The sequence below is a fragment of the Oncorhynchus mykiss genome, chromosome 14, assembly GCF_013265735.2.
Source record: "Oncorhynchus mykiss isolate Arlee chromosome 14, USDA_OmykA_1.1, whole genome shotgun sequence".
In the NCBI taxonomy this organism is placed as follows: domain Eukaryota; kingdom Metazoa; phylum Chordata; class Actinopteri; order Salmoniformes; family Salmonidae; genus Oncorhynchus; species Oncorhynchus mykiss.
Window position 1 is genome coordinate 18917413 of NC_048578.1, and position 12164 is coordinate 18929576.

General features: G+C 39.0%; 1 protein-coding gene across 4 annotated transcripts in view; it reads left to right on the plus strand.

Annotated features, from left to right (window-relative positions):
• Nucleotides 1–12164, plus strand: part of LOC110487746 (LIM domain-binding protein 2) — a 116537-nt gene that overhangs the window by 77831 nt on the left and 26542 nt on the right. For all 4 annotated transcript variants that reach the window (XM_036943083.1, XM_036943084.1, XM_036943085.1 and 1 more), the window contains exons 4-5: nucleotides 4899–5021; nucleotides 7402–7485. In XM_036943083.1, the coding sequence (XP_036798978.1) occupies nucleotides 4899–5021; nucleotides 7402–7485 (207 nt within the window). The remainder of the gene's footprint in view (nucleotides 1–4898; nucleotides 5022–7401; nucleotides 7486–12164) is intronic.

Genomic DNA, 12164 nt, shown 5'->3' on the forward strand with positions numbered 1-12164 from the left:
ATAAGTTACGAATTGCAGTTTGTATGATATGTTCCGAAATTCAATGTGTAACTATGTTATGAAATTGCAATACGTATGGTATGTTACAAATTCCAATTTGTTGTAACTAACGTTAGCTAGGCTAGGGGTTAGGGTTAAGGTTAGGAGGGAGGTTAAAGGATTAAGGTTAGGGGTTAGGGGTTAGGGTTAAGGTTAGGAGGGAGGTTAAAGGATTAAGGTTAGGGGCGGCAGGGTAGCCTAGTGTTGGACTAGTAACCGGAAGGTTGCAAGTTCAAACCCCCAAGCTGACAAGGTACAAATCTGTCATTCTGCCCCTGAACAGGCAGTTAACCCACTGTTCCTAGGCCGTCATTGAAAAAAAGAATTTGTTCTTAACTGACTTGCCTAGTTAAATAAAGGTTTTAAAAATAAAAAAAGGGGAAGGGTTAGCTAGCATGCTACGTATTTGCAAAGTAGTAAGTAGTTGTGAAGTTGGTAATACCTAAAATGCTAAAGTTGATTAGATTTGAACTCGCAACTTTTGGGTTGCTAGACGCACATCCTTTTTTGTGATTTGGCTTGTTTTTGAGAACCTTTCCCCAGCCTCATTGCACGTTGTACAGTATCAGGGCACGCAAAAGACAAGCTCCAAAAACACAGAAATATGTCCTTTTAGAAATGGACACGCTCTCAGTATAGGGATGTAGGTTGATCCCTGATACTGCACAACGAGCACTGAGGAAGTGAATCGCAGCTGGGATAAGTTTCTCAAAAACAAACCAAAAGTGTCTGGACCCTTCTAAAACAAACCATTTACATAAAGAATGGAGATTATTTCACAAATATGTAAATTCTCCTTTAAGTATCCTTCTGTCTTATGTAACCATACCAAACGTAACATATCATACTAATTTTAGCGTCCCCGATTTTTGTTTACTATGTTACATCTAGTCTATGAGACCAAGTTGGCAAACGTAATGTTATATATACCCTGTTCAGCCCCTGCCATGACTACTTTTTCCTGTATCTGTATGGCTGTCATTATGACTTATGCAAGGCTGTATACAATGCAAGGCTGTATACAATGCAAGGCTGTATACAATGCAAGGCTGTATACAATGCAAGGCTGTCATTGTGACCAAAACACCAAGATCGTATGTGATTTTATGAAGTTCACTATCAAATTGATATATTTATTTCAAGTTCGTATCCAAGCCATAAGAGTAATTTTTTTAAACGTTAAAAAAAAATAATCACAAAGCTGAAGAAAATATAGTGCATGTTGGGCGTGTCTCTTAACAGGAGTATCTAGCATTACCTGATTCAGATGGTAAACTGCATTGGAATCTGGTTCTGCAGACTGTCTTTTGAATTTAAAGTGAGGCTCATGCTAGCGAGAATAGCTACAGAAATTCCTTGTGCCCTGGTGTGTGCTTCACTGCATTGAAGCACACACCATGATTTTAAGGCTGGTCCAATTTTACCCACAATACAGTGTTATCATAAAACCTGGCCACCATGTTAGGTGTATACCATACACTCTTAGAAAAAAGGGTTCCAAAAGGGTTCTTCGGCTGTCCCCATAGGGGAACCAATTTTGTTCCAGGTAGAACCCTTTTGGTTCCAGGTAGAAAACTTTTGGGTTCCATGTAAAAACCCTTTCTCCTATGGGGACAGCCGAAGAACCCTTTTGGAACCCTTTTTTCATTGCAGTGACATTTTCTCAACCAACCACCCCATTCAAGCTTTAACAAAATCAGGAAGGGGAAATTTTGTTAATTAAAATAAATTCCACTAACAGAGCACGTTCCGGGAGCTTCCATCCAAGCTTCTGGCTCTGGAGCGCTGAATCTCAATGAGCTCTCTACCTCACTCCCTCTTCCCTCTCCTCCACCCTCCTCCCTCCTCCCTCTTTTCTCTCCTCCACTCCCCTCCCTCCATCCCCCCATTCCTCATCCCCGGGCTGCTTCCCTATCCCAGAGGGAAAAGCCCCCGCAATCCCACTGGGAGTAATCTGGATGTGTAAACCCGAAGTATGTGTGCATGTTTGTGTGTGTGTGCGTTTGAGGCAGGAGTGTTGGTTTTTGGATGATGGTACCCCCTGCTGTACCCCTATGGTGTCCCAGCACCTCTATTCAACACCCAGCGGGTCCTACTATAGTTTGTTTGAGTTTATTTTATTTTTACAGGGACAGTGCACATTAATAAACTTTTCAGTAAAACTGCCGGTTTTAGCCAGCCGGCTAATTTTCAACCACAGTCCCTGGGCAGGTTATTAAAAACCTGGGCTATGTGGATATAGCATCGTAGTATCGGGGCCAAGGTCCTTGTTACTGTAGCCCAGTGGGCATTCGCTACCTGTGGGGACAGAAGAACCAGGTGGGTGGTCTGTGGATGTAGCATCGTAGCATCTGGGCTAAGGTCCTTGTTACTGTAGCCCAGTGGGCACTCGCTACCTCTGGGGACAGAAGAACCAGGTGGGTGCTCTGTGGATGTAGCATCGTAGCATCTGGGCTAAGGTCCTTGTTACTGTAGCCCAGTGGACCATCGCTACCTGTGGGGACAGAAGAAAAAAGCCAGCCTAGTTTATCAGGCACTGATTCTATCTCTCTCCTGTTAATTTTTATTTGTTTATTGTGTAAACTGTTTAAGCAAAAGGCAAATTGAATTGATATGGTTGATGAATTGGTACATAATATCAGTGTAATGACGGTATATTACAGCCTAATACAATGAACACTTGACTATAGAATGTATTTCCTGTTATTAACTGTATTACAGCCTAATACATGATGAATGTATGATGTTTTATAATGTAAGTACATGTAACAGATGTGTTATTAATGCTCTATTATGCCCTTATTCATAATGAATCATCTTTCAGTAATATTGATATATAAACCTAATCCATTATGAATAAGGCCTACAGTTGCATCTCATACAGTAGAGAATGATGGGATGCTGTGTTACTCTCAGAATATGTGGTTGAGATCCCTTAGCTAAGCGAATGTGCACAATATTTATTACAGGCATCTTAAATCAATGGGGACCCTCCAAGGGGCCTTACCTATTTATGGACAGTGTTTTTATTGACCAGGATTTTCATCCGTTGCCCATACTTTTCGTACGGTCCTGTGAAGTGTCGTGTTGTAAGACTAAAGGTTTTGTTAACAAGCCACTTTAGCCAACCGATATCATAGAGGAGTCGTTTTTAATTGTTTCCATCACATTTTGGCTTGAATGTTTGCTGTACAGTTTATGTACACATATGATATAATATTCATACATTTCTTCTGGACAATATTTCTGTCCATTTAGGGGACCCCTTTTGTCTCAAGTGTACCCCCAGAGGCAAACAACCCGTATCATCTATTTAACTCCCATGAAAAGGTTTCATGATGTTTAAAAACATATTTTAGCACGTGTAGGTCTTTGTGTTAATACCAATGGAAGCGATACAGAATTTCACTTAGCTCTGTAGCCAGTATTGTTAAACTCATACTTTTGCACTGTGGCTGGAGGTCAGTAGTATGAGAAGCAGCTGGAATGATTTTCAAACAAGAATGAAAGCCCTTTCCATTGTCAATTAAACAATTCTGATAATTAAAAAAAACATTGCTTCTGTCTAATCCGCATGAATCTATCTAAAAACATACGCATTATCGTCCTGAACAGCATCCCTCCAACGACTAACCGTTAAGCTCGATAACTATCAAAAAGTAGTTCCGACTCTTAATCCCAATAGTAAGAATAACTCATGAATACACTATCAAGGCACACAGAAACATCGTCACATTTTAGCCAAGTAGCATAGACTTTACTACATCCCCAGAATGCCCTAAATCATATATTCAATGGTAGGAGCTAGTAGAGGAAAAAATATTCCCCTTTTCTCTACTTTTTCTTTTTTTCCATTGTGGCGGAGTGATACCACGTGACCAGGCCTGTATGCCCGCCAGCCTCTTTCTTGTTGATCCTCGGGAGACCATCTGTGCTGGGGGCATTGATTAGAGTGTCTGGTGGGATTACATCTTTTCTGTTGCCATGCCAACTAATCAGCTGATTTTTTTTGCTGCTCGCTCTATCCCTCCCTCTGGTTGCCACAGCAACGAAACATTGGGAACTGCAAGAGCCCTGACAACACTGAATTCGGCTAAAGGGGCGAATGTGTGTGTGTTTTTTCTGGCTCTCTCATACTCGTCCACACACATACACTCTCTCTCTCTCTCTCTCTCTCTCTCCCTCTCTCTCTCTCTCTTGCACACTACATTTTTCTCTCTCTCGCTCTCGCACACTCCTCTGTCTTTTTCTCTCTCGCTCTCTTGCACACTCTCCCTCTCTCTCTCTCTCTCTCTCTCTCTCTCTCTCTCCCTCTCTCTCTCTCTCTCTCTCTTAATTGGCAACTCTCTCTGACCCAAAGTTCTTGTGTCTCTGCCGTAAACACACTCCTCTCAACATCATCTTCAAGAGAGTGTGAGGAATGAGAGGAACAAGGACAGACCAGCTGAATAAGGACAGAGTAAATAATAGCCTGCCCAATTCCATACAACTTCAACGTATTCCAAAGTGAATGACATCCTGCTGAGTATTAAGAATCGATCCCTGTAATGATTACCCAAATAAACAGACGCCCGCGTGCCAGCTAGCTAAAAATGACTGATCGTAAAAGAAATACATCAATATGGGGAATTATTTTGAAGGTGATGTAAACCGTAGTATACTGTATCCTAAGGGCCTTTTATTTTGAAAAGCGCTCTTGAATGAAGCTGAATACTATAGGCCTACATTTGTTACAAAGGTTGTTATAAATGATACTACAAAATTCATAAAGGTGTCATGCCTGTTCTCATGCAGGTGTTATGAATGCCTTATGTATACCCCCTTCAGATAAAGTGTTCCCCATCTTTGTTGTTGGACAGGTATGCACAGAGGGCAGACTGATTCTTGAATTTGCCTTTGATGACCTCATGAGGATCAAGACCTGGCACTTCACCATCCGGCAATACCGAGAACTCATCCCCCGCAGCATCCTGGCCATGCACGTGAGTGGTGTGACATCATCAAAATGGGCCGACTGCACGGCGACACAAATTTACCACATAGAGTTGGATAGGTGGTGATGCCTATGCTGGATAGAGGGTGATGCCTATGCTGGATAGAGGGTGATGCCTATGCTGGATAGAGGGTGATGCCCATGCTGGATAGAGGGTGATGCCCATGCTGTCACAGAAGCCATTATGGCAAGATGCAAACATATACCCTCTATCCAACTCTATGGTTTGATATCATCAACATGCGCCAACCACCACCCACCTATTTTCCATCCAGGTGTATCCTATTCTCGAATGTTAATGAGAGTCCTCTTCCTCGGGCTCTTAAGTGGCCCAACTCCACCAAGACACTTAGACGCTATTCATAAGCATATGAATTTAAAAGCTATACAAAGCAGTTTGGAAAGTGTCCCAATTTGGAGGGATTTTAAAAACCAATTTATTTGCAGACATCAAAGGAAGGCTTGGATGAAAGAGGACCCTTGCCTGAGCAAAAAATAAATAACAAGGTCACTTGAATAATCTGTTTAATTCCAGTGTAATGAACATAATAGTCACACGGAGGGAATGGCAGTGAAGTGAGCAACTTATAGGTTGTCATAGTTCCATACGTTATACATAGTATATTATATTCACTAGTGCACAGTCATACTCTAGTCATACTCTAATATCATGAATATGTTTCCATCAAATACATTCCCTGTCTGCATGTCACCTATCATAACCTAAACACACCTACCTCGAAGTGTGCAACACTGAAACTTTTTCTTCAGCCCTGTGGGCCTAAAGGTGTATTTAAGAAGTAGTTTTCCCTGAATAGCCAGCCTCCTTCTTTTTGCCAAATCTTTATATAAAATTCACACACGATTAAATTGGCCCCTGTGGGTATTCCCACTAATTTCAGGAGAGTAGGGTATTGTGGGCCTTGGATGGATATTTCACAGGCATACGAGTGATGTGTAAAAGTGAGTTAGCTCTTTTGATCATGGCCTCGACTAATGAAAAGTGTAGAGAGAGTCCGGACTGGAAGTGAGAAGACTGAATTTAGACAGACACAATTGTGCTAGTTCATGTGTGCATGCACATTGCCCCCAGACATTCACACACAGACACAGACATAGACACAAACACATATACACACAAACACACACGCACATTTTGCAGGCTTTGTTATAAAATTCTAAACATACATTTTTTTTTTCAAACATTCATTTCTTGTAAAAGCACACATTTTGGATTGGAAAAATATGTGTTGTGGGTATTTCATAGTTTCACCCCACTGGGCAAAAGCTGGTTGAATCAGTGTTGTTTTCACATCATTTCATACAAAATATAAAATGTGATGGTGTCGAATCAATGTGGAATTGAAAACAGATTTGTATTTTATCTCCTTTTTCTCCCCAATTTTGATCTTGTCTCATCGTTGCAACCTCTCAGCCGGCTCAGGAGGCGAAGGTCAAGTCATGTGTCCTCCGAAACATGACCCGCCAAACCACGCTTCTTAACAACCGCCCACTTAATCCCGAAAGCCAGCCACACCAATTTATCAGAGGAAACACCGTTCACCTGATGACCGAGGTCAGCCTGCAGGCTCCCGGCCTGCCACAAGGAGTCGCTAGAGCCAAGTTAAGCCCCCCCGGCCAAACCCTCCCCTAACCCGAACGACGCTGGGCCAATTGAGCGCCTCCCTATGGTACTCCCGATCACGGCTGGTTGTGATACAGCCTGGGATGTAACCCGGGTCTATTGTGATGCCTCTAGCACAGCGATGCAGTGCCTTAGATTTCTGCGCCACTCAGGAGGCCCATTTCATATTTTTTTCACCCAACTTTTAACCTAAATTCAATGAAATTATGAAATTATTTTTTGATTTCACATTCAATTCACGTTAGTTGACAACTCAACCAAATGTAAATCAAAACTAGACGTTGAGCTGACGTCTGCCCAGTGGGACAGTTTTGTGGGTATTTTAAGGCTAGTGTATTCTGACACTGAATTTTTGAATGGGTATTCAGTGTAGTTGTTGATGACCGTAGATGAGAAAGTATTTGACATCTCTTGGAGTCACGGGTTCTCACAACACTAAGCTGTAGTCAGGTGGCTTCTTGATATTGATATATACCGATTTTTTTTTTTTTTTTACCATCGTCCATCTTTCCTGACTTTCTCTACACCAAGATTCAACTGGGAATTAGTGTGTTTTTGATTTTGAATGGACGCAGAGCCGGGCTAGGCTTCTCATCTGTCTTTTGTTTTGTCAATACACAGCATTTTCAGACTGAAGACTTCTATTATATAAAAGAGTTCTAACAAATTAATATTAGTAGTTAATATTAATGCAAACTGTATGTTGCCCCCCCCCAACCCTTAGGCACAAGACCCCCAGGTTCTGGAACAGCTCTCCAAAAACATCACCCGCATGGGGCTGACCAACTTCACCCTCAACTACCTCAGGGTAAGAGCTCTCTGTCTCATGTTTGTCTTTCTGTATCTGTCTCTCTCTCTGTGTCTGTCTCCCTCTGTCTCTGTCTCCCTCTGTCTCTCGCTGTCTCTGTCTGTGTCCTTCTGTTTCTGTTTCTGTCTCTCTCTCTGTGTCTGTCTCTCTGTCTCTGTCTCCCTCTGTCTCACGCGGTCTCTGTCTGTGTCCTTCTGTTTCTGTCTCTGTCTCTCTCTGTCTGTGTCTGTGTGTCTGTTTGTGTCTGTCTCTCTGTCTCTCTCTGTCTGTCTCTGTCTGTGTCCTTCTGTTTCTGTTTCTGTCTCTCTCTCTGTGTCTGTCTCTCTGTCTCTGTCTCCCTCTGTCTCTCGCGGTCTCTGTCTGTGTCCTTCTGTTTCTGTCTCTGTCTCTCTCTGTCTGTGTCTGTGTGTCTGTTTGTGTCTGTCTCTCTGTCTCTCTCTGTCTGTCTCTGTTTGTGTCCTTCTGTTTCTGTCTCTGTCTCTCTCTCTGTGTCTGTCTCTCTGTCTCTGTCTCCCTCTGTCTCTCGCGGTCTCTGTCTGTGTCCTTCTGTTTCTGTCTCTGTCTCTCTGTCTGTGTCTGTGTGTCTGTTTGTGTCTGTCTCTCTGTCTCTCTCTGTCTGTCTCTGTCTGTGTCCTTCTGTTTCTGTCTCTGTCTCTCTCTGTCTGTGTCTGTGTGTCTGTCTGTGTCTGTCTCTGTCTCTCTCTGTGCCTGTGTGTCTGTCTGTGTCTGTCTCTGTCTCTCTCTGTGTCTGTGTGTCTGTCTGTGTCTGTCTCTGTCTCTCTCTGTCTGTGTCTGTCTCTGTCTCTCTCTGTCTCTGTATGTCTGTCTGTGTCTGTCTCTGTCTCTCTCCGGCTGTGTCTGTGTGTCTGTCTGTGTCTGTCTCTGTCTCTCTCCGGCTGTGTCTGTGTGTCTGTCTGTGTCTGTCTCTGTCTCTCTCCGGCTGTGTCTGTGTGTCTGTCTGTGTCTGTCTCTGTCTCTCTCCGGCTGTGTCTGTGTGGATCTTTCTGTTGCACTATTCAGTTCAACAATCACCTTGATATAGCTACCATAGCATACCCTCCACAATTTCTAATTGTTAGGTACCTGAAAATGAATATTTATAAAATGTCAAGATGGAATGTACAATATAATTCCATTCACAGACAGTACTGATAGCTGTCACCATATGTTATTTTAATCTGAATACATAAAACAGTACTGACATCTATTACAATATGTTATTTTAATCTGAATACATAAAACAGTATTGACATCTATCACCATATGTTATTTTAATCTGAATACATAAAACAGTACTGACATCTATCACCATATGTTATTTTAATCTGAATACATAAAACAGTATTGACATCTATCACAATATGTTATTTTAATCTGAATACATAAAACAGTACTGACATCTATCACCATATGTTATTTTAATCTGAATACATAAAACAGTACTGACATCTATCACAATATGTTATTTTAATGTGAATACATAAAACAGTACTGACATCTATCACAATATGTTATTTTAATGTGAATACATAAAACAGTACTGACATCTATCACAATATGTTATTTTAATCTGAATACATAAAACAGTACTGACATCTATCACAATATGTTATTTTAATCTGAATACATAAAACAGTACTGACATCTATCACAATATGTTATTTTAATCTGAATACATAAAACAGTACTGACAGCTATTACAATATGTTATTTTAATCTGAATGCATAAAACAGTACTGACAGCTATTACAATATGTTATTTTAATGTGAATACATAAAACAGTACTGACATCTATCACAATATGTTATTTTAATGTGAATACATAAAACAGTACTGACAGCTATTACAATATGTTATTTTAATCTGAATACATAAAACAGTACTGACATCTATCACAATATGTTATTTTAATCTGAATACATAAAACAGTACTGACATCTATCACAATATGTTATTTTAATCTGAATACATAAAACAGTACTGACATCTATCACAATATGTTATTTTAATGTGAATACATAAAACAGTACTGACATCTATCACAATATGTTATTTTAATGTGAATACATAAAACAGTACTGACATCTATCACAATATGTTATTTTAATCTGAATACATAAAACAGTACTGACATCTATCACAATATGTTATTTTAATCTGAATACATAAAACAGTACTGACATCTATCACAATATGTTATTTTAATCTGAATACATAAAACAGTACTGACAGCTATTACAATATGTTATTTTAATCTGAATGCATAAAACAGTACTGACAGCTATTACAATATGTTATTTTAATGTGAATACATAAAACAGTACTGACATCTATCACAATATGTTATTTTAATGTGAATACATAAAACAGTACTGACAGCTATTACAATATGTTATTTTAATCTGAATACATAAAACAGTACTGACATCTATCACAATATGTTATTTTAATCTGAATACATAAAACAGTACTGACAGCTATTACAATATCTTATTTTAATCTGAATACATAAAACAGTACTGACATCTATCACCATATGTTATTTTAATCTGAATACATAAAACAGTACTGACATCTATCACAATATGTTATTTTAATCTGAATACATAAAACAGTACTGACATCTATCACAATATGTTATTTTAATCTGAATACATAAAACAGTACTGACAGCTATTACAATATCTTATTTTAATCTGAATACATAAAACAGTATTGACATCTATCACAATATGTTATTTTAATCTGAATACATAAAACAGTACTGACAGCTATTACAATATCTTATTTTAATCTGAATGCATAAAACAGTACTGACAGCTATTACAATATGTTATTTTAATCTGAATACATAAAACAGTACTGACAGCTATTACAATATGTTATTTTAATCTGAATACATAAAACAGTACTGACAGCTATTACAATATGTTATTTTAATCTGAATACATAAAACAGTACTGACAGCTATCACAATATGTTATTTTAATCTGAATACATAAAACAGTACTGACATCTATCACAATATGTTATTTTAATCTGAATACATAAAACAGTACTGACAGCTATCACAATATGTTATTTTAATCTGAATACATAAAACAGTACTGACATCTATCACAATATGTTATTTTAATCTGAATACATAAAACAGTACTGACATCTATCACAATATGTTATTTTAATCTGAATACATAAAACAGTACTGACATCTATCACAATATGTTATTTTAATGTGAATACATAAAACAGTATTGACATCTATCACAATATGTTATTTTAATCTGAATACATAAAACAGTACTGACATCTATCACCATATGTTATTTTAATCTGAATACATAAAACAGTACTGACATCTATCACAATATGTTATTTTAATCTGAATACATAAAACAGTACTGACAGCTATTACAATATGTTATTTTATTCTGAATACATAAATGCATCAGTGAATATCCACCTATATGTTCTTCTTTACTTTTTGGTTCCAGTCCTCAGTGTATTTAAAACATGAACTTAGTGGACTTCTCAGCTGTCTGCACCAGAATACATTAGTCAGTATTTCAGATGTCTTTTGTTTGTGCTTTTCATTCCAAGATTGAGTGACAGCTCCGATTTCCAAATGGGAGAACAAGAGAAGAAGAGTGAGGGAGAAAAGAGAGAGGGAGTGAATTAATTGGATTGAGAAAATTAGCATAACATTAATGAATGCTCCCTGTTGACTCAGAATTGTGAAATGCAGCACGGAGAGACGGCGAAGAGCTTAGCCACTGTTTATTATGAAGAATGTGTAGAGAGAGTGGAGGGAGAGAGAGGGGAGAGAGAGCGAGAGACAGAGACAGAGGGCTTTTGGGTAGATTTTTGAATGACCGTTCTTAACATTTTGTTGGATTAATGTTTTTTTTAAGATTCCTTGCAGCATACCATTAAAATAATTATGGAAAGCATATGGAATGATCATATGGAATATATTGAGTGTAGTTTTGGAGTGGTGTGCGCCATAACACACCTACAGTATATTATTTAGTTATTTTGCTGAACTCAAATTACACAGACAGACTTGCTTTCCAGTTAATGACAATATGTCATCCATTACCTATAGGAGATTTCGCTAATGGCCGTTAGTGTAATGCTACTAAGCTATTCCTTTCAGTTTTTATGACACCCCACAACCTACCTAATTTATCCCAAACAAAATACCCCTTGTAATTTTTCACCAACAAATCCTAGTCTTGGCTCTGAGGCAAATTAGGAATTGGCTGACTTTTGGAGTTTGGGTCAATTTCATACTGTACTTTGAGTAAATATCATCGGTCTGCCTCACGTCACTGTGAGCCGCAATGATTTCTCTCTTGCTATCTTAGAGTGTCACTGTTCAAATAAAATACGCCCTTTCCTCACATAAATGGAGTCTTTATTGTCTTTCAAAAGGCGCCCATGCATTTCCTACCGTTTATCAGTTCTTCCCAAAGAGACTGATGGTTTCCTGGCCAAGGGTCAAAACAAGCTTTTTTTGGTCACTGTATTTAAGCCTTTCCATGTGTTAGAGCCGTGCAGCAGACTTCCTACCATTCAACCTGAAAATAGCACTTGTTTTCAAGGTCAAATCCAGGGATTGTTCCCTGAGCTAGGGGGGATATAGCCGTGTCAAGAGGACAGCAACAGAGAAACAACA